Source organism: Taudactylus pleione, unplaced genomic scaffold, assembly GCF_031769625.1.
Source record: "Taudactylus pleione unplaced genomic scaffold, aTauple2 ptg000862l, whole genome shotgun sequence".
In the NCBI taxonomy this organism is placed as follows: Eukaryota; Metazoa; Chordata; class Amphibia; order Anura; family Myobatrachidae; genus Taudactylus; species Taudactylus pleione.
Window position 1 is genome coordinate 2,378,937 of NW_028285264.1, and position 24,032 is coordinate 2,402,968.

The window sequence follows — 24,032 nt, forward strand, 5'->3', positions numbered from 1 at the left end:
CTCATCACATGCAGTGATTACACAAGACTGAGAGACCATCAGTAACATGGAGTAAAATCACAGCCTCACGCACACTTACAAAGGCTCTGACCTTACTCAGGAATTACTAAACTCATCACACGCGGTGATTACACAAGACTGAGAGACCATTAGTAACATGGAGTACCATCACAGCCTCACACACACTTACACAGGCTCTGACCCTACTCTGGTATTACTAACCTCATCACACAGAGTGATTACACAAGGCTGAGAGACCATCAGTAACAAGGAGTACCATCACATCCTCATACACACTTATACAGGCTCTGACCTTACTCAGGTATTACTACCCTCATCACACACAGTGATTACACAAGACTGAGAGACCATCAGTAACATGGAGTACCATCACATCCTCACGCACACTTACAGACTCTGACCTTACTCAGAAATTACTAACCTCATCACACGCAGTGATTACACAAGACTGAGAGACCATCAGTAACATGGAGTACCATCACATCCTCACGCACACTTACACAGGCTCTGACCTTACTCAGGAATTACTAACCTCATCACACGCAGTGATTACACAAGACTGAGAGACCATCAGTCACATGGAGTACCATCACAGCCTCACACACACTTACACAGTCTCTGATCTTACTCAGGAATTACTAACCTCATCACACACAGTGACTACTCAAGACTATGAAACCATCAGTAACATGGAGTACCATCACAGCCACACACACACTTACACAGGCTCTGACCTTACTCAGGAATTACTAACCTCATCACACGCAGAGATTACACAAGACTGAGAAACCATCAGTAACATGGAGTACCATCACATCCTCACACACACTTACACAGGCTCTGACCTTACTCAGGAATTACTAACCTCATCACACGCATTGATTACACAAGACTGAGAAACCATCAGTAACATGGAGTACCATCACAGCCTCACACACACTTACACAGGCTCTGACCTTACTCAGGAATTACTAACCTCATCAGACGCAGTGATTACACAAGGACGGAAGTCTCTCTCTCTGGGGCCATCACAAAGGACGGAGCTTATCGGGAGATCTGTCCTTTGTGATATTCTAGGTACATACTGTGGTATGTATCTGTTGAGAGGTGGGATGCACCACATTGCGTATGTGATACTTAGTACTGTACATCCCGCCCTTTATCTCCATCCATTATATCTCTCTCTGAGGCTTAGTACTGTACATTCCACCCTTTATCTCCATCCATTATATCTCTCTCTGAGGCTTAGTACTGTACATCCCACCCTTTGTCTCCTTCTGTCTTATCTCTCTCTAAGGCTTAGTACTGAGCATCCTGCCCTTTATCTCCATCCATTATATCTCTCTCTAAGGCTTAGTACTGTACATCCCGCCCTTTATTTCCATCCATTATAGCTTTCTCTTGGACTTAGTACTGTACATACCGCCCTTTATCTCCATCCATAATAGCTCTCTCTAAGGCTCAGTACTGTACATCCTGCCAGTTATCTCCATCCATTATAGCTCTCTCTAAGACTTAGTACTGTACATCCCGCCCTTTATCTCCATCCATTATATATCTCTCTAAGGCTTAGTACTCTACATCCCACCCTTTATCTCCATCCATTATAGCTATCTCTAGGACTTAGTACTGTACACCCCGCCCTTTATCTCCATCCATTATAGCTCTCTCTAAGGTTTAGTACTGTACATCCCGCCCTTTATCTCCATCCATTAGATCTCTCTCCAAGACTTAGTACTGTACATCCCGCCATTTATCTCCATCCATTATAGCTTTCTCTAAGACTTAGTACTGTACATCCCAACCTTTATCTCCATCCATTATAACTCTCTCTAAGGCTTAGTACTGTATATCCTGCCCTTTATCTCCATCCATTATATCTCTCTCTAAGGCTTAGTACTGTACATGCCGCCCGTTATCTCCATCCATTATATCTCTCTCTAAGGGCTCTATTTATTAACATAATTTTTACTAAAATAAAGTGAAAAAGGGTGTTTTCACCCCCTTTTCACATTATTTTAGTTTCACCAATAGTTATTGCAGTGCAATTGGAGTAGAATTAGTAAAATTCTACTCCAACCCCTAAATATCACTTATTTTTAGTAATCAGATTGCATTTCCCATAATTGTAATGGGAAATGTGATCCGACCAAAGTTACTAAAACTAAATTGTAAAAAAATACGGGGAAAGCCCTGTGATAATAATGCCACTCGGAGGTGGCGTTATCCAGGGTCTCCCCCATTTACTGGGCTCCCACTCTGCTCTATCAGGGAGAGCAGAGGCGGGAGCCGGTACCAGTAATCAGCTGTTTGGTCTAAACAGACCGCCAGCTGATTGCTGTAAAAAAAAGAAAAAAAAAATGAAACAATTTTTTTTTACATACCTGAATCCAGAGACCGGTGATCGGGCCTCCAGTGATGGCTCCTCTCCGGTCAGCTGATCTCCCATAGTGCCCTGCTGCCCGGTCATCAGGTGATCGGGTCCCAGTGCAGTATGGGAGATCACCTGATCGGGAAGCCCGGAGAAGATCACCGGAGGCCAGGAGGATGCAGGTAAGTGAAATGAAGGGGGGGTTGCGGGGGGGTCGCGGGAGTCGGCGATCGTGGGGGGTGGGGCTTAGCGTCAGTGAGGGGTAGCATGCGACGGTGGGTCAGCGCATGCGCGGGTTCTTAGTCGCGGTATTTTTTCAGAAAATACCGCGACTAGAGTGCGGATGGGATCCGCAGGGACAGAGCTTTATTGCAAGCTCTGTCCCTGCAAGGGATTTATAGTAAATCCCTGTGATATTGCCTGAATTCGCAATGCAAATTCACTCGGTAATATCACACTACAATCCGCATTCAATATGCGGATTGTAGTAAATAGAGCCCTTAGGCTTAATACTGTACATCCCGCCCTTTATCTCCATCCATTATATCTCTCTCTAAGGCTTAGTACTGTACATCCCGCCCTTTATCTCCATCCATTATATCTCTCTCCAAGACTTAGTACATAGATACCTTAAATACTTAGAGATATTGCTGTTAGGAGCTTACAGTTCAGAGGTCACCTCAGCACACACCTCTTATTATTATTATTATCCTTTATTTATATGGCGCCACAAAGGTTCCGCAGCGCCTTATACAGTACATAAATGAGCACACCAGAAAAAAACAGTAATAGTAATACAAAACAAGGCAAGACAAGGACATGGTTTGGATACATTGCTGCATACCACAAGCAGAAGGGCAAAAAACAACAAAGCGTTAGGTGCCAATTGGGGTTTTTAGGAGTACATGATACTATAACTAAAGGAGGAAAAGCACATGAGGGATGAGGGTACATGTAACACGACTGCACAAACACAAACACGTTACCTGTGGAATAACATGTTTCTGATCCATTACAGTGTGTATCCAATTTGCTTCTGCCTATATATGGAGACAAGGTCAGTACAAGATACGGCAAGGTAGGCGAGTATGACAAATGACCACTGACACTACAGAAAATAGAAACGACACCAGACAAAAGATAAGACTACACAGAAAATGAAGAGACTTCAGACATTGCACAAAACTTTAACAAATCACCTCTCACCTACTGTACTACCTCCTACCTCCAGACTACACCCTCGCCATGTGGCAAAGCCTGTTCTGGTGGGGCAGGTTTATAGGGGGTTGTAAATGCTGGAGGGGGGTACTGCACTTGGAATAGGATATTGTCTTTATGATGGTGTAGATTATATTTTTCTCTGGGCAAATTATGATTACTGTTTGCACTTATATATTCTATATCAACTGCTGGAACTCACACAGTGTATAAAGTATGGTTGTATTTATTGCAGTGCTCTTATATAAAATGCCAGGCAAATAATGACTGCTGAGTGCAGTATTGTGTGGAGGTCAGCAATCTCGTTGCTTACCAGGGGTGTTGATATTAGTCCCGTACTCCAATGGTTAATGGTGGCAAGTCTGGAGTGGAGTATTAACAGGATAAATGACAGTGCACGGGATATATTGGTAAAGCAGTAGTCTGCTGTAGTCAGGGATGGCAAAGTCTACCTTGTGGGGATCTGTGTACGTGAGGTGTGTAAGTGGTGTCTGGTGGGGCAGCGTCCCGAGACCCCCAGGTGCACCTACTTACCCTCAGCGTCCGTTCGGTTCACCTCCGGGTGTACCCTCTGTCTTCTCTATCATCCTCCTGGTCTCCGTTGTCCTGCTTCATCCAAGATGAAGTCCACACTGTGCACTGCTAGACTTCCGGGTGTCACAATCCCGTTAGATCACGTGGCACCCGGGCTCAGCAGTACGCGCAGCTGCTCAACTCGCAGTAGGTGCGAGGAGACTCCGGATTCCTTATTAGGATATAGGGCCTGATTCAGACCCACACGAGAGCGGCTGTCCGCTCGCAAGTGGGTCGATGGTGTGCACTACAAATGCGCATGACGGAGGGAGCTCCGTCGTGCGCATGCGCGAGACGCGACGAGCGAAGGACTTTCCTTCGCTTGTAGTGTCTGATCAAAGGGGGCGTGCTGTCAATGTTGATTGACAGCATGTCCCCTTTGGTGGGCATGCCGGGGGAGTGCCGGGGGCGTGCTTCCCAGACGGAGATAGAGCCAAAATCACTCCTGGCCTTGCAGTTGAGAAACTCAACCGCAGGCTTCTGCTCGCTTTTATTTCGTTCTCCACGTTAAGTCCGTGTGGTCTAAGGACCTCATTCAGAGTCGGTTATTGCGGCCGCACGGCCACATGGTCGTACGCCACCGATGTTCGCTAAACTGTGCATTGCGTAAAGTTCGCAATGCACGTGCGTTAACTAGCGGCTATGATCAGAAATTTATCTCTCCTTGAACACAGCCAGGTCGGTAGTTTGAGTGACAGATTGAGGTGCTTTTGTGGGTGGTAAAAGGGGAAGGTGCTAGAAAACGGGGTAGTGGAGATCCGAACGCAGGCGTGCCTAATTATGTGAACGGCGTTTTATGGGAGTGCATAATTAACAAAGTAGTGACATGGCACACGTGACATGGGAGGTTTGAACACTGACATGATCGTAGAGCTTAAGAGAGGGTATGGTCAACCTTAAGATCTACGACCAGTTCTGATGATTCCCGATGCTCGCGATTAATCCTTATATGGCCGGAGATGATGTGTAATGCGTACGAGATGGGGGCGTATTTTTTGTGTTCCAACCGCTTCCTCCCCTTGGTCGGCCAGCTAACGATCCGACCTTAGGGACGCAACATGCGAGTGCATCATTTGCATATCCGGCCCCTTTTCCAGTACGACCATGCGGCTGCAACGACCGACTCTGAATGAGGTCCTAAGTGTTTTCATGGTAAAAATCCATTTTAATTTGTCTCTATTTATAATCTTTTCAAAATCCCCACCCCTCCAGTTCTTCTCAATGATGCAAATCCCTGTAAATTTCAATTTCTTTGGGTCCTGTTTGTGTCTCCTTGAAATGCAATGACAAATTGTGTGTGTCCAGCCCTCTTTTAATATTTCTGATATGTTTGGACATTCTTAAGCTCAGTTTTCTGGTAGTGCGACCTATATATTGATTACACTAGACTGAGATCCCATCAGTAACATGCAGTACCATCACAGCCTCACACACACTTACACAGCCTCTGACCTTACTCAGGAATCACTAATCTCATCACACACAGTGATTACTCAAGACTGAGACACCATCAGTAACATGGAGTACCATCACAGCCTCATACACACTTACACAGGCTCTGACCTTACTCAGGAATTACTAACCTAATCACACACAGTGATTACACAAGACTGAAATACCATCAGTAACATGGAGCACTATCACAGCCTCACACACACTTACACAGGCTCTGACATTACTCAGGAATTACAAACCTCATCACAAACAGTGATTACACAAGACTGAGATACCATCAGTAACATGGAGAACCATCACGTCCTCACACACACTTACACAGGCTCTGACCTTACTCAGGAATCACTAACCTCATCACACACAGTGACTACACAAGACTGAGAGACCATCAGCAACATGGAGTACCATCACAGCCTCACACACACTTACACAGGCTCTGACCTTACTCAGGAATTACTAACCTCATCACACACAGTGATTACACAAGACTGAGACACCATCAGTAACATGGAGAACTATCATATCCTCACACACACTTACACAGGCTCTGACCTTACTCAGGAATCACTAATCTCATCACACACAGTGACTACACAAGACTGAGAAACCATCAGTAACATGGAGTACCATCACAGCCTCACACACACTTAAACAGGCTCTGACCTTACTCAGGAATTACTATCCTCATCACACACAGTGATTACACAAGACTGAGATACCATCAGTATTTGGAGTACTATCACAGCCTCAAACACAGTTACAAAGATTCTGACCTTACTCAGGAATTACTAACCTCATCACACACAGTGACAAAAAAAGACTGTGAAACCATCAGTAACATGGAGCAACATCACAGCCTCACACACACTTATACAGGCTCTGACCTTACTCTGGAATCACTAATCTCATCACACACAGTGACTACACAAGACTGAGAAACCATCAGTAACATGGAGTACCATCACAGCCTCACACACACTTACACTGGTTCTGACCTTACTCAGGAATTACTAGCCTCATCACACACAGTGACTACACAAGACAGAGAAACCATCAGTAACATGGAGTACCATCATAGCCTCACACACACTTACACAGGATCTGACCTTACTCAGGAATTACTAACCTCATCACACAGAGGGCCTGATTCAGAGCCGCATGCTCTGACAAGAGCACTCACTCTGAATCAGGGTCATTATACCTAATATTGGAGGGGCCTCCTGGCCGCTCACATAGCTATGGATGACCACCCACAGCTTATGCGAGCGGCCAAAAAGATGGTCGCAATGGTCAAGACCATCGTGACCATCGGGCTTGTGATGAGACCCTTGTGGTAGGGTCTCGTTGGCCACAAGCCCTGGAGTGCTTTTGGCTGTATAAGAGCCAAAAACACTCCCACTGACATCACTGGGACCCAGACGGTAGGCTTTCCCATTTGAACAGCTCCGTCTGGGCAGCCACGCACCCGGCACACCCAACAATTGGGGCGTGATGTCACTCACCATCGACAGCACGCCCCCTTTGGTGCAAGACCTGTAACGACGGCTTGGCCATCGTTATTCGGGACTCGCACATGCGCACGATGGAGCAGCCTCCATCGTGCGCATGCGCAGTTGGGCAACATCGACCCACTTGCGAGCACTCAGCGCTCGCGTGCTGGAGTGAATCAGGCCCAGAGTGACTACATAACATTGAGAAACCATAAGTAACATGGAGTACCATCACAGCCTCAAACACACTTACAAAGATTCTGACCTTACTCAGGAATTACTAACCTCATCACACATAGTGACAAAAAAAGACTGAAAAACTATCAGTAACAAGGAGTACCATCACAGCCTCACACACACTTACACAGGCTCTGACCTTACTAAGGAATTACTAACCTCATCACACACAGTGATTACACAAGACTGAGAGTCCATTAGTAACATAGAGTACCATCATAGCCTCACACACACTTACACAGGCTCTGACCTTACTCAGGAATTACTAACTTTATCACACACAGTGACTACACAAGACTGAGAGACCATCAGTAACATGGAGTACCATCACAGCCTCACACACACTTACACAGGCTCTGACCTTTCTCAGGAATTACTAACCTCATCACACGCAGTGATTACACAATACTGAGAAACCATCAGTAACATGGAGTACTATCACATTCTCACACACACTTACACAGGCTGTGACCTTACTCAGGAATCACTAACCACATCACACACAGTGATTACACAAGACTGAGAGACCATCAGTAACATCGAGTACCATCACAGCCTCACACACACTTACACAGGATCTAACCTTACTCAGGAATTACTGACCTCATCAAACACAGTGATTACTCAAGACTGAGACATCATCAGTAACATGGAGTACCATCACATCCTCACACACACTTACATAGGCTCTGACCTTACTCAGGAATTACTAACCTCATCACACACAGTGATTACTCAAAACTGAGATACCATCAGTAACATGGAGTACAATCACAGTCTCACACACACTTACACAGGCTCTGACGTTACTCAGGAATTAATAACCTCATCACACGCAGTGATTACACTAGACTGAGAGACCATCAGTAACATGGAGTACCATCACATCCTCACAGACAGGTGTGCAGGCTCTGACCTTACTCCGGAATTACTATCCTCATTACACACACAGTGACTACACAAGACTGAGATACCATCAGTAACATGGAGTACCATCAATGCCTCACACACACTTACACAGGCTCTGACCTTACTCAGGAATTACTAACCTCATCACACACAGTGATTACACAAGACTGAGATACCATCAGTAACATGGAGTACTATCACATCCTCACACACACTTACACAGGCTCTGACCTTACTCAGGAATTACTGACCTCATCACACACAGTGATTACACAAAACTGAGAGACCATCAGTAACATGGAGTACCATCACAGCCTCACAGACACTTGCACAGGCTCTGACCTTACTCAGGATTACTAACCTCATCACACACACAGTGACTACACAAGACTGAGAGACCATCAGTAACATGGAGTACCATCACAGCCTCACACACACTTACACAGGCTCTGACCTTTCTCAGGAATTACTAACCACATCACACACAGTCAGTACACAAGACTGAGAAACCATCAGTTACATGGAGTTCCATCACATCCTCACAGACAGGTGCGCAGGCTTTCACCTTACTCAGGAATTACTAACCACATCACGCACAGTGATTCCACAAGACTGAGAGACCCAGTAACATGGAGTACCATCACAGCCTCACACACACTTACACAGGCTCTGACCTTTCTCAGGAATTACTAACCTCATCACACGCAGTGATTACACAAGACTGAGAAACCATCAGTAACATGGAGTACTATCACATTCTCACACACACTTACACAGGCTCTGACCTTACTCAGGAATCACCAACCACATCACAAACAGTGATTACACAAGACTGAGAGACCATCAGTAACATGGAGTACCATCACAACCTCACACACACTTACACAGGCTCTGTCCTTACTCAGGAATAACTAACCACATCACACACAGTGATTACACAAGACTGAGAGACCATCAGTAACATGGAGTACCATCACAGCCTCACTTCCACTTACACAGGCTCTGACATTACTCAGGAATTACTAACCTCATCACACACAGTGATTACACAAGACTGAGAAACCATCAGTAACATGGAGTACCATCACAGCCTCACAATTACTTACACAGGATCTGACCTTACTCAGGAATTACTAACCTCATCACACACAGTGACTACACAAGACTGAGATCCCATCAGTAACATGGAGTACCATCACAGCCTCACACACACTTACACAGGCTCTGACCTTTCTCAGGAATTACTAACCACATCACACACAGTGAGTACACAAGACTGAGAAACCATCAGTTACATGGAGTTCCATCACATCCTCACAGACAGGTGCGCAGGCTTTGACCTTACTCAGGAATTACTAACCACATCACGCACAGTGATTCCACAAGACTGAGAGACCCAGTAACATGGAGTACCATCACAGCCTCACACACACTTACACAGGCTCTGACCTTTCTCAGGAATTACTAACCTCATCACACGCAGTGATTACACAAGACTGAGAAACCATCAGTAACATGGAGTACTATCACATTCTCACACACACTTACACAGGCTCTGACCTTACTCAGGTATCACCAACCACATCACAAACAGTGATTACACAAGACTGAGAGACCATCAGTAACATGGAGTACCATCACAACCTCACACACACTTACACAGGCTCTGTCCTTACTCAGGAATAACTAACCACATCACACACAGTGATTACACAAGACTGAGAGACCATCAGTAACATGGAGTACCATCACAGCCTCACTTCCACTTACACAGGTTCTGACATTACTCAGGAATTACTAACCTCATCACACACAGTGATTACACAAGACTGAGAAACCATCAGTAACATGGAGTACCATCACAGCCTCACACTTACTTACACAGGATCTGACCTTACTCAGGAATTACTAACCTCATCACACACAGTGACTACACAAGACTGAGATCCCATCAGTAACATGGAGTACCATCACAGCCTCACACACACTAACACAGGCTCTGATCTTTCTCAGGAATTACTAACCTCATCACACACAGTGATTACACAAGACTGAGAGACCATCAGTAACATGGAGTACCATCACAGCCTCACAGACACTTGCGCAGGCTCTGACCTTACTCAGGAATTACTAACCTCATCACACACAGTGACTACACAAGACTGAGAGACCATCAGTAACATGGAGTACCATCACATCCTCAAAGACAGGTGTGCAGGCTCTGACCTTACTCAGGAATTACTAACCTCATCACACACAGTGATTCCACAAGACTGAGAGACCCAGTAACATGGAGTACCATCACAGCCTCACACATACACTTACACAGGCTCTGACCTTACTCAGGAATCACTAACCACATCACACACAGTGATAACACAAGACTGAGAGACCATCAGTAACATGGAGTACCATCACAGCCTCACTTCCAGTTACAATGGCTCTGACATTACTCAGGAATTACTAACCTCATCAAACACAGTGATTACACAAGACTGAGAAACCATCAGTAACATGGAGTACCATCACAGCCTCACACATAATTACACAGGCCCTGACCTTACTCAGGAATTACTAACCTCATCACACACAGTGACTACAAAAGACTGAGATCCCATCAGTAACATGGAGTACCATCAAAGCCTCACACACACTAACACAGGCTCTGACCTTTCTCAGGAATTACTAACCACATCACACACAGTGATTACACAAGACTGAGAAACCATCAGTATCATGGAGTACTATCACATCCTCACACACACTTACATAGGCTCTGACCTTACTCAGGAATTACTAACCTCATCACACACAGTGATTACTCAAGACTGAGATACCATCAGTAACATGGAGTACCATCACAGCCTCACACACACTTACACAGGCTTTGACCTTACTCTGGAATTACTAACCTCATCACACGCAGTGATTACACTAGACTGTGAGACCATCAGTAACATAGAGTACCATCATAGCCTCACACACACTTACACAGGCTCTGACCTTACTCAGGAATTACTAACCTTATCACACACAGTGACTACACAAGACTGAGAGACCATCAGTAACATGGAGTACCATCACAGCCTCACACACACTTACACAGGCTCTGACCTTTCTCAGGAATTACTAACCTCATCACACGCAGTGATTACACAAGACTGAGAGACCATCAGTAACATCGAGTACCATCACAGCCTCACACACACTTACACAGGATCTGACCTTACTCAGGAATTACTGACCTCATCAAACACAGTGATTACTCAAGACTGAGACACCATCAGTAACATGGAGTACCATCACATCCTCACACACACTTACATAGGCTCTGACCTTACTCAGGAATTACTAACCTCATCACACACAGTGATTACACAAGACTGAGATACCATCAGTAACATGGAGTACCATCAAAGCCTCACACACACTTACACAGGCTCTGACCTTACTCAGGAATTAATAACCTCATCACACGCAGTGATTACACTAGACTGAGAGACCATCAGTAACATGGAGTACCATCACATCCTCACAGACAGGTGTGCAGGCTCTGACCTTACTCAGGAATTACTATCCTCATTACACACACAGTGACTACACAAGACTGAGATACCATCAGTAACATGGAGTACCATCAAAGCCTCACACACACTTACACAGGCTCTGACCTTACTCAGGAATTAATGACCTCATCACACACAGTGATTACACAAAACTGAGAGACCATCAGTAACATGGAGTACCATCACAGCCTCACAGACACTTGCACAGGCTCTGACCTTACTCAGGATTACTAACCTCATCACACACACAGTGACTACACAAGACTGAGAGACCATCAGTAACATGGAGTACCATCACAGCCTCACACACACTTACACAGGCTCTGACCTTTCTCAGGAATTACTAACCACATCACACACAGTGAGTACACAAGACTGAGAAACCATCAGTTACATGGAGTTCCATCACATCCTCACAGACAGGTGCGCAGGCTTTGACCTTACTCAGGAATTACTAACCACATCACGCACAGTGATTCCACAAGACTGAGAGACCCAGTAACATGGAGTACCATCACAGCCTCACACACACTTACACAGGCTCTGACCTTTCTCAGGAATTACTAACCTCATCACACGCAGTGATTACACAAGACTGAGAAACCATCAGTAACTTGGAGTACTATCACATTCTCACACACACTTACACAGGCTCTGACCTTACTCAAGAATCACCAACCACATCACAAACAGTGATTACACAAGACTGAGAGACCATCAGTAACATGGAGTACCATCACAACCTCACACACACTTACACAGGCTCTGTCCTTACTCAGGAATAACTACCACATCACACACAGTGATTACACAAGACTGAGAGACCATCAGTAACATGGAGTACCATCACAGCCTCACTTCCACTTACACAGGCTCTGACATTACTCAGGAATTACTAACCTCATCACACACAGTGATTACACAAGACTGAGAAACCATCAGTAATATGGAGTACCATCACAGCCTCACACACACTTACACAGGCTCTGACCTTACTCAGGAATTACTAACCTCATCACACACAGTGAATACACAAGACTGAGAAACCATCAGTAACATGGAGTACCATCACAGCCTCACACTTACTTACACAGGATCTGACCTTACTCAGGAATTACTAACCTCATCACACACAGTGACTACACAAGACTGAGATCCCATCAGTAACATGGAGTACCATCACAGCCTCACACACACTAACACAGGCTGTGACCTTTCTCAGGAATTACTAACCTCATCACACACAGTGATTACACAAGACTGAGAGACCATCAGTAACATGGAGTACCATCACAGCCTCACAGACACTTGCGCAGGCTCTGACCTTACTCAGGAATTACTAACCTCATCACACACAGTGACTACACAAGACTGAGAGACCATCAGTAACATGGAGTACCATCTCATCCTCAAAGACAGGTGTGCAGGCTCTGACCTTACTCAGGAATTACTAACCTCATCACACACAGTGATTCCACAAGACTGAGAGACCCAGTAACATGGAGTACCATCACAGCCTCACACATACACTTACACAGGCTCTGACCTTACTCAGGAATCACTAACCACATCACACACAGTGATTACACAAGACTGAGAGACCATCAGTAACATGGAGTACCATCACAGCCTCACGTCCAGTTACAATGGCTCTGACATTACTCAGGAATTACTAACCTCATCAAACACAGTGATTACACAAGACTGAGAAACCATCAGTAACATGGAGTACCATCACAGCCTCACACACACTTACACAGGCTCTGACCTTACTAAGGAATTACTAACCTCATCACACAGTGATTACACAAGACATAGAAACCATCAGTAACATGGAGTACCATCACAGCCTCACACATAATTACACAGGCCCTGACCTTACTCAGGAATTACTAACCTCATCACACACAGTGACTACAAAAGACTGAGATCCCATCAGTAACATGGAGTACCATCAAAGCCTCACACACACTAACACAGGCTCTGACCTTTCTCAGGAATTACTAACCACATCACACACAGTGACTACACAAGACTGAGAAACCATAAGAAACATGGAGTACCATCACAGCCTCATACACACTTAAACAGGCTCTGACCTTTCTCAGGAATTACTAACCTCATCACACGCAGTGATTACACAAGACTGAGAAACCATCAGTAACATGGAGTACTATCACATCCTCACACACACTTACATAGGCTCTGACCTTACTCAGGAATTACTAACCTCATCACACACAGTGATTACTCAAGACTGAGATACCATCAGTAACATGGAGTACCATCACAGCCTCACACACACTTACACAGGCTTTGACCTTACTCTGGAATTACTAACCTCATCACACGCAGTGATTACACTAGACTGTGAGACCATCAGTAACATAGAGTACCATCATAGCCTCACACACACTTACACAGGCTCTGACCTTACTCAGGAATTACTAACCTTATCACACATAGTGACTACACAAGACTGAGAGACCATCAGTAACATGGAGTACCATCACAGCCTCACACACACTTACCCAGGCTCTGACCTTTCTCAGGAATTACTAACCTCATCACACGCAGTGATTACACAATACTGAGAAACCATCAGTAACATGGAGTACTATCACATTCTCAAACACACTTACACAGGCTGTGACCTTACTCAGTAATCACTAACCACATCACACACAGTGATTACACAAGACTGAGGGACCATCAGTAACATCGAGTACCATCACAGCCTCACACACACTTACACAGGATCTGACCTTACTCAGGAATTACTGACCTCATCAAACACATTGATTACTCTAGACTGAGACACCATCAGTAACATGGAGTACCATCACATCCTCACACACACTTACATAGGCTCTGACCTTACTCAGGAAGTACTAACCTCATCACACACAGTGATTACTCAAGACTGAGATACCATCAGTAACATGGAGTACCATCAAAGCCTCACACACACTTACACAGGCTCTGACCTTACTCAGGAATTACTAACCTCATCACACACAGTGATTACACAAGACTGAGATACCATCAGTAACATGGAGTACTATCACATCCTCACACACACTTACACAGGCTCTGACCTTACTCAGGAATTACTGACCTCATCACACACAGTGATTACACAAAACTGAGAGACCATCAGTAACATGGAGTACCATCACAGCCTCACAGACACTTGCACAGGCTCTGACCTTACTCAGGAATTACTAACCTCATCACACACAGTTACTACACAGGACTGAGAGACCATCAGTAACATGGAGTACCATCACAGCCTCACACACACTTACACAGGCTTTGACCTTACTCAGGAATTACTAACGTCATCAAACACAGTGATTACACAAGACTGAGAGACCATCAGTAACATGGAGTACCATCACTGCCTCACACACACTTACACAGGCTCTGACCTTACTAAGGAATTACTAACCTTATCACACACAGTGATTACACTAGACTGAGAGTCCATCAGTAACATAGAGTACCATCATAGCCTCACACACACTTACACAGGCTCTGACCTTACTCAGGAATTACTAACCTTATCACACACAGTGACTACACAAGACTGAGAGACCATCAGTAACATGGAGTACCATCACAGCCTCACACACACTTACACAGGCTCTGACCTTTCTCAGGAATTACTAACCTCATCACATGCAGTGATTACACAATACTGAGAAACAATCAGTAACATGGAGTACTATCACATTCTCACACACACTTACACAGGCTGTGACCTTACTCAGGAATCACTAACCACATCACACACAGTGATTACACAAGACTGAGAGACCATCAGTAACATCGAGTACCATCACAGCCTCACACACACTTACACAGGATCTTACCTTACTCAGGAATTACTGACCTCATCAAACACAGTGATTACTCAAGACTGAGACACCATCTGTAACATGGAGTACCATCACATCCTCACACACACTTACATAGGCTCTGACCTTACTCAGGAATTACTAACCTCATCACACACAGTGATTACTCAAGACTGAGATACCATCAGTAACATGGAGTACCATCACAGCCTCACACACACTTACACAGGCTCTGACCTTACTCAGGAATTAATAACCTCATCACACGCAGTGATTACACTAGACTGAGAGACCATCAGTAACATGGAGTACCATCACATCCTCACAGACAGGTGTGCAGGCTCTGAACCTTACTCAGGAATTACTATCCTCATTACACACACAGTGACTACACAAGACTGAGATACCATCAGTAACATGGAGTACCATCAAAGCCTCACACACACTTACACAGGCTCTGACCTTACTCAGGAATTACTAACCTCATCACACACAGTGATTACACAAGACTGAGATACCATCAGTAACATGGAGTACTATCACATCCTCACACACACTTACACAGGCTCTGACCTTACTCAGGAATTACTAACCTCATCACACACAGTGATTACACAAAACTGAGAGACCATCAGTAACATGGAGTACCATCACAGCCTCACAGACACTTGCACAGGCTCTGACCTTACTCAGGATTACTAACCTCATCACACACACAGTGACTACACAAGACTGAGAGACCATCAGTAACATGGAGTACCATCACAGCCTCACACACACTTACACAGGCTCTGACCTTTCTCAGGAATTACTAACCACATCACACACAGTGAGTACACAAGACTGAGAAACCATCAGTTTCATGGAGTTCCATCACATCCTCACAGACAGGTGCGCAGGCTTTGACCTTACTCAGGAATTACTAACCACATCACGCACAGTGATTCCACAAGACTGAGAGACCCAGTAACATGGAGTACCATCACAGCCTCACACACACTTACACAGGCTCTGACCTTTCTCAGGAATTACTAACCTCATCACACGCAGTGATTACACAAGACTGAGAAACCATCAGTAACATGGAGTACTATCACATCCTCACACACACTTACATAGGCTCTGACCTTACTCAGGAATTACTAACCTCATCACACACAGTGATTACTCAAGACTGAGATACCATCAGTAACATGGAGTACCATCACAGCCTCACACACACTTACAAAGGCTTTGACCTTACTCTGGAATTACTAACCTCATCACACGCAGTGATTACACTAGACTGTGAGACCATCAGTAACATGGAATACCATGACATCCTCACAGACAGGTGCGCAGGCTCTGACCTTACTCAGGATTACTAAACTCATCACACATACAGTGACTACACAAGACTGAGAGACCATCAGTAACATGGAGTACTATCACAGCCTCACACACACTTACACAGGCTCTGACCTTACTAAGGAATTACTAACCTCATCACACACAGTGATTACACAAGACTGAGAGTCCATCAGAAACATAGAGTACCATCATAGCCTCACACACACTTACACAGGCTCTGACCTTACTCAGGAATTACTAACCTTATCACACACAGTGACTACACAAGACGGAGAGACCATCAGTAACATGGAGTACCATCACAGCCTCACACACACTTACACAGGCTCTGACCTTTCTCAGGAATTACTAACCTCATCACACGCAGTGATTACACAATACTGAGAAACCATCAGTAACATGGAGTACTATCACATTCTCACACACACTTACACAGGCTGTGACCTTACTCAGGAATCACTAACCACATCACACACAGTGATTACACAAGACTGAGAGACCATCAGTAACATCGAGTACCATCACAGCCTCACACACACTTACACAGGAATTGACCTTACTCAGGAATTACTGACCTCATCAAACACAGTGATTACTCAAGACTGAGACACCATCAGTAACATGGAGTACCATCACATCCTCACACACACTTACATAGACTCTGACCTTACTCAGGAATTACTAACCTCATCACACACAGTGATTACTCAAGACTGAGATACCATCAGTAACATGGAGTACCATCACAGCCTCACACACACTTACACAGGCTCTGACCTTACTCAGGAATTAATAACCTCATCACACGCAGTGATTACACTAGACTGAGAGACCATCAGTAACATGGAGTACCATCACATCCTCACAGACAGGTGTGCAGGCTCTGACCTTACTCAGGAATTACTATCCTCATTACACACACAGTGACTACACAAGACTGAGATACCATCAGAAACATGGAGTACCATCAAAGACTCACACACACTTACACAGGCTCTGACCTTACTCAGGAATTACTAACCTCATCACACACAGTGATTACACAAGACTGAGATACCATCAGTAACATGGAGTACTATCACATCCTCACACACACTTACACAGGCTCTGACCTTACTCAGGAATTACTGACCTCATCACACACAGTGAATACACATAACTGAGAGACCATCAGTAACATGGAGTACCATCACAGCCTCACACACACTTACACAGGCTCTGACCTTTCTCAGGAATTACTAACCTCATCACACGCAGTGATTACACAAGACTGAGAAACCATCAGTAACATGGAGTACTATCACATTCTCACACACACTTACTCAGGCTCTGACCTTACTCAGGAATCACCAACCACATCACAAACAGTGATTACACAAGACTGAGAGACCATCAGTAACATGGAGTACCAACACAACCTCACACACACTTACACAGGCTCTGTCCTTACTCAGGAATAACTAACCACATCACACACAGTGATTACACAAGACTGAGAGACCATCAGTAACATGGAGTACCATCACAGCCTCACTTCCACTTACACAGGCTCTGACATTACTCAGGAATTACTAACCTCATCACACACAGTGATTACACAAGACTGAGAAACCATCAGTAACATGGAGTACCATCACAGCCTCACACACACTTACACAGGCTCTGACCTTACTCAGGAATTACTAACCTCATCACACAAAGTGATTACACAAGACTGAGAAACCATCAGTAACATGGAGTACCATCACAGCCTCACACTTACTTACACAGGATCTTACCTTACTCAGGAATTACTAACATCATCACACACAGTGACTACACAAGACTGAGATCCCATCAGTAACATGGAGTACCATCACAGCCTCACACACACTAACACAGGCTCTGACCTTTCTCAGGAATTACTAACCTCATCACACACAGTGATTCCACAAGACTGAGAGACCCAGTAACATGGAGTACCATCACAGCCTCACACATACACTTACACAGGCTCTGACCTTACTCAGGAATCACTAACCACATCACACACAGTGATTACACAAGACTGAGAGACCATCAGTAACATGGAGTACCATCACAGCCTCACTTCCAGTTACAATGGCTCTGACATTACTCAGGAATTACTAAGCTCATCAAACACAGTGATTACACAAGACTGAGAAACCATCAGTAACATGGAGTACCATCACAGCCTCACACACACTTACACAGGCTCTGACCTTACTAAGGAATTACTAACCTCATCACACAGTGATTACACAAGACATAGAAACCATCAGTAACATGGAGTACCATCACAGCCTCACACATAATTACACAGGCCCTGACCTTACTCAGGAATTACTAACCTCATCACACACAGTGACTACAAAAGACTGAGATCCCATCAGTAACATGGAGTACCATCAAAGCCTCACACACACTAACACAGGCTCTGACCTTTCTCAGGAATTACTAACCACATCACACACAGTGACTACACAAGACTGAGAAACCATAAGAAACATGGAGTACCATCACAGCCTCATACACACTTAAACAGGCTCTGACCTTTCTCAGGAATTACTAACCTCATCACACGCAGTGATTACACAAGACTGAGAAACCATCAGTAACATGGAGTACTATCACATCCTCACACACACTTACATAGGCTCTGACCTTACTCAGGAATTACTAACCTCATCACACACAGTGATTACTCAAGACTGAGATACCATCAGTAACATGGAGTACCATCACAGCCTCACACACACTTACACAGGCTTTGACCTTACTCTGGAATTACTAACCTCATCACATGCAGTGATTACACTAGACTGTGAGACCATCAGTAACATAGAGTACCATCATAGCCTCACACACACTTACACAGGCTCTGACCTTACTCAGGAATTACTAACCTTATCACACATAGTGACTACACAAGACTGAGAGACCATCAGTAACATGGAGTACCATCACAGCCTCACACACACTTACACAGGCTCTGACCTTTCTCAGGAATTACTAACCTCATCACACGCAGTGATTACACAATACTGAGAAACCATCAGTAACATGGAGTACTATCACATTCTCACACACACTTACACAGGCTGTCACCTTACTCAGTAATCACTAACCACATCACACACAGTGATTACACAAGACTGAGGGACCATCAGTAACATCGAGTACCATCACAGCCTCACACACACTTACACAGGATCTGACCTTACTCAGGAATTACTGACCTCATCAAACACATTGATTACTCTAGACTGAGACACCATCAGTAACATGGAGTACCATCACATCCTCACACACACTTACATAGGCTCTGACCTTACTCAGGAATTACTAACCTCATCACACACAGTGATTACTCAAGACTGAGATACCATCAGTAACATGGAGTACCATCACAGCCTCACACACACTTACACAGGCTCTGACCTTACTCAGGAATTAATAACCTCATCACACGCAGTGATTACACTAGACTGAGAGACCATCAGTAACATGGAGTACCATCACATCCTCACAGACAGGTGTGCAGGCTCTGACCTTACTCAGGAATTACTATCCTCATTACACACACAGTGACTACACAAGACTGAGATACCATCAGTAACATGGAGTACCATCAAAGCCTCACACTCACTTACACAGGCTCTGACCTTACTCAGGAATTACTAACCTCATCACACACAGTGATTACACAAGACTGAGATACCATCAGTAACATGGAGTACTATCACATCTTCACACACACTTACACAGGCTCTGACCTTACTCAGGAATTACTGACCTCATCACACACAGTGATTACACAAAACTGAGAGACCATCAGTAACATGGAGTACCATCACAGCCTCACAGACACTTGCACAGGCTCTGACCTTACTCAGGAATTACTATCCTCATTACACACACAGTGACTACACAAGACTGAGAGACCATCAGTAACATGGAGTACCATCACTGCCTCACACACACTTACACAGGCTCTGACCTTACTAAGGAATTACTAACCTCATCACACACAGTGATTACACTAGACTGAGAGTCCATCAGTAACATAGAGTACCATCATAGCCTCACACACACTTACACAGGCTCTGACCTTACTCAGGAATTACTAACCTTATCACACACAGTGACTACACAAGACTGAGAGACCATCAGTAACATGGAGTACCATCACAGCCTCACACACACTTACACAGGCTCTGACCTTTCTCAGGAATTACTAACCTCATCACACGCAGTGATTACACAATACTGAGAAACAATCAGTAACATGGAGTACTATCACATTCTCACACACACTTACACAGGCTGTGACCTTACTCAGGAATCACTAACCACATCACACACAGTGATTACACAAGACTGAGAGACCATCAGTAACATCGAGTACCATCACAGCCTCACACACACTTACACAGGATCTTACCTTACTCAGGAATTACTGACCTCATCAAACACAGTGATTACTCAAGACTGAGACACCATCAGTAACATGGAGTACCATCACATCCTCACACACACTTACATAGGCTCTGACCTTACTCAGGAATTACTAACCTCATCACACACAGTGATTACTCAAGACTGAGATACCATCAGTAACATGGAGTACCATCACAGCCTCACACACACTTACACAGGCTCTGACCTTACTCAGGAATTAATAACCTCATCACACGCAGTGATTACACTAGACTGAGAGACCATCAGTAACATGGAGTACCATCACATCCTCACAGACAGGTGTGCAGGCTCTGACCTTACTCAGGAATTACTATCCTCATTACACACACGTTGACTACACAAGACTGAGATACCATCAGTAACATGGAGTACCATCAAAGCCTCACACACACTTACACAGGCTCTGACCTTACTCAGGAATTACTAACCTCATCACACACAGTGATTACACAAGACTGAGATACCATCAGTAACATGGAGTACTATCACATCCTCACACACACTTACACAGGCTCTGACCTTAATCAGGAATTACTGACCTCATCACACACAGTGATTACACAAAACTGAGAGACCATCAGTAACATGGAGTACCATCACAGCCTCACATACACTTGCACAGGCTCTGACCTTACTCAGGATTACTAACCTCATCACACACACAAAGACTACACAAGACTGAGAGACCATCAGTAACATGGAGTACCATCACAGCCTCACACACACTTACACAGGCTCTGACCTTTCTCAGGAATTACTAACCACATCACACACAGTGAGTACACAAGACTGAGAAACCATCAGTTTCATGGAGTTCCATCACATCCTCACAGACAGGTGCGCAGGCTTTGACCTTACTCAGGAATTACTAACCACATCACGCACAGTGATTCCACAAGACTGAGAGACCCAGTAACATGGAGTACCATCACAGCCTCACACACACTTACACAGGCTCTGACCTTTCTCAGGAATTACTAACCTCATCACACACAGTGATTACACAAGACTGAGAAACCATCTGTAACATGGAGTACTATCACATCCTCACACACACTTACATAGGCTCTGACCTTACTCAGGAATTACTAACCTCATCACACACAGTGATTACTCAAGACTGAGATACCATCAGTAACATGGAGTACCATCACAGCCTCACACACACTTACACAGGCTTTGACCTTACTCTGGAATTACTAACCTCATCACACGCAGTGATTACACTAGACTGTGAGACCATCAGTAACATGGAATACCATGACATCCTCACAGACAGGTGCGCAGGCTCTGACCTTACTCAGGATTACTAAACTCATCACACATACAGTGACTACACAAGACTGAGAGACCATCAGTAACATGGAGTACTATCACAGCCTCACACACACTTACACAGGCTCTGACCTTACTAAGGAATTACTAACCTCATCACACACAGTGATTACACAAGACTGAGAGTCCATCAGAAACATAGAGTACCATCATAGCCTCACACACACTTACACAGGCTCTGACCTTACTCAGGAATTACTAACCTTATCACACACAGTGACTACACAAGACGGAGAGACCATCAGTAACATGGAGTACCATCACAGCCTCACACACACTTACACAGGCTCTGACCTTTCTCAGGAATTACTAACCTCATCACACGCAGTGATTACACAATACTGAGAAACCATCAGTAACATGGAGTACTATCACATTCTCACACACACTTACACAGGCTGTGACCTTACTCAGGAATCACTAACCACATCACACACAGTGATTACACAAGACTGAGAGACCATCAGTAACATCGAGTACCATCACAGCCTCACACACACTTACACAGGAATTGACCTTACTCAGGAATTACTGACCTCATCAAACACAGTGATTACTCAAGACTGAGACACCATCAGTAACATGGAGTACCATCACATCCTCACACACACTTACATAGACTCTGACCTTACTCAGGAATTACTAACCTCATCACACACAGTGATTACTCAAGACTGAGATACCATCAGTAACATGGAGTACCATCACAGCCTCACACACACTTACAAAGGCTCTGACCTTACTCAGGAATTAATAACCTCATCACACGCAGTGATTACACTAGACTGAGAGACCATCAGTAACATGGAGTACCATCACATCCTCACAGACAGGTGTGCAGGCTCTGACCTTACTCAGGAATTACTATCCTCATTACACACACAGTGACTACACAAGACTGAGATACCATCAGAAACATGGAGTACCATCAAAGACTCACACACACTTACACAGGCTCTGACCTTACTCAGGAATTATTAACCTCATCACACACAGTGATTACACAAGACTGAGATACCATCAGTAACATGGAGTACTATCACATCCTCACACACACTTACACAGGCTCTGACCTTACTCAGGAATTACTGACCTCATCACACACAGTGATTACACAAAACTGAGAGACCATCAGTAACATGGAGTACCATCACAGCCTCACAGA

General features: G+C 44.6%; 1 protein-coding gene across 1 annotated transcript in view; it reads right to left on the reverse strand.

The window, feature by feature from the left end:
- Window positions 1–24,032, reverse strand: part of LOC148474245 (C-type lectin domain family 2 member B-like) — an 892,902-nt gene that overhangs the window by 716,872 nt on the left and 151,998 nt on the right. Inside the window, exon 3 of the mRNA XM_088458894.1 lies at window positions 3,379–3,432. Coding sequence (XP_088315020.1) covers window positions 3,379–3,432 — 54 coding nt within the window. The remainder of the gene's footprint in view (window positions 1–3,378; window positions 3,433–24,032) is intronic.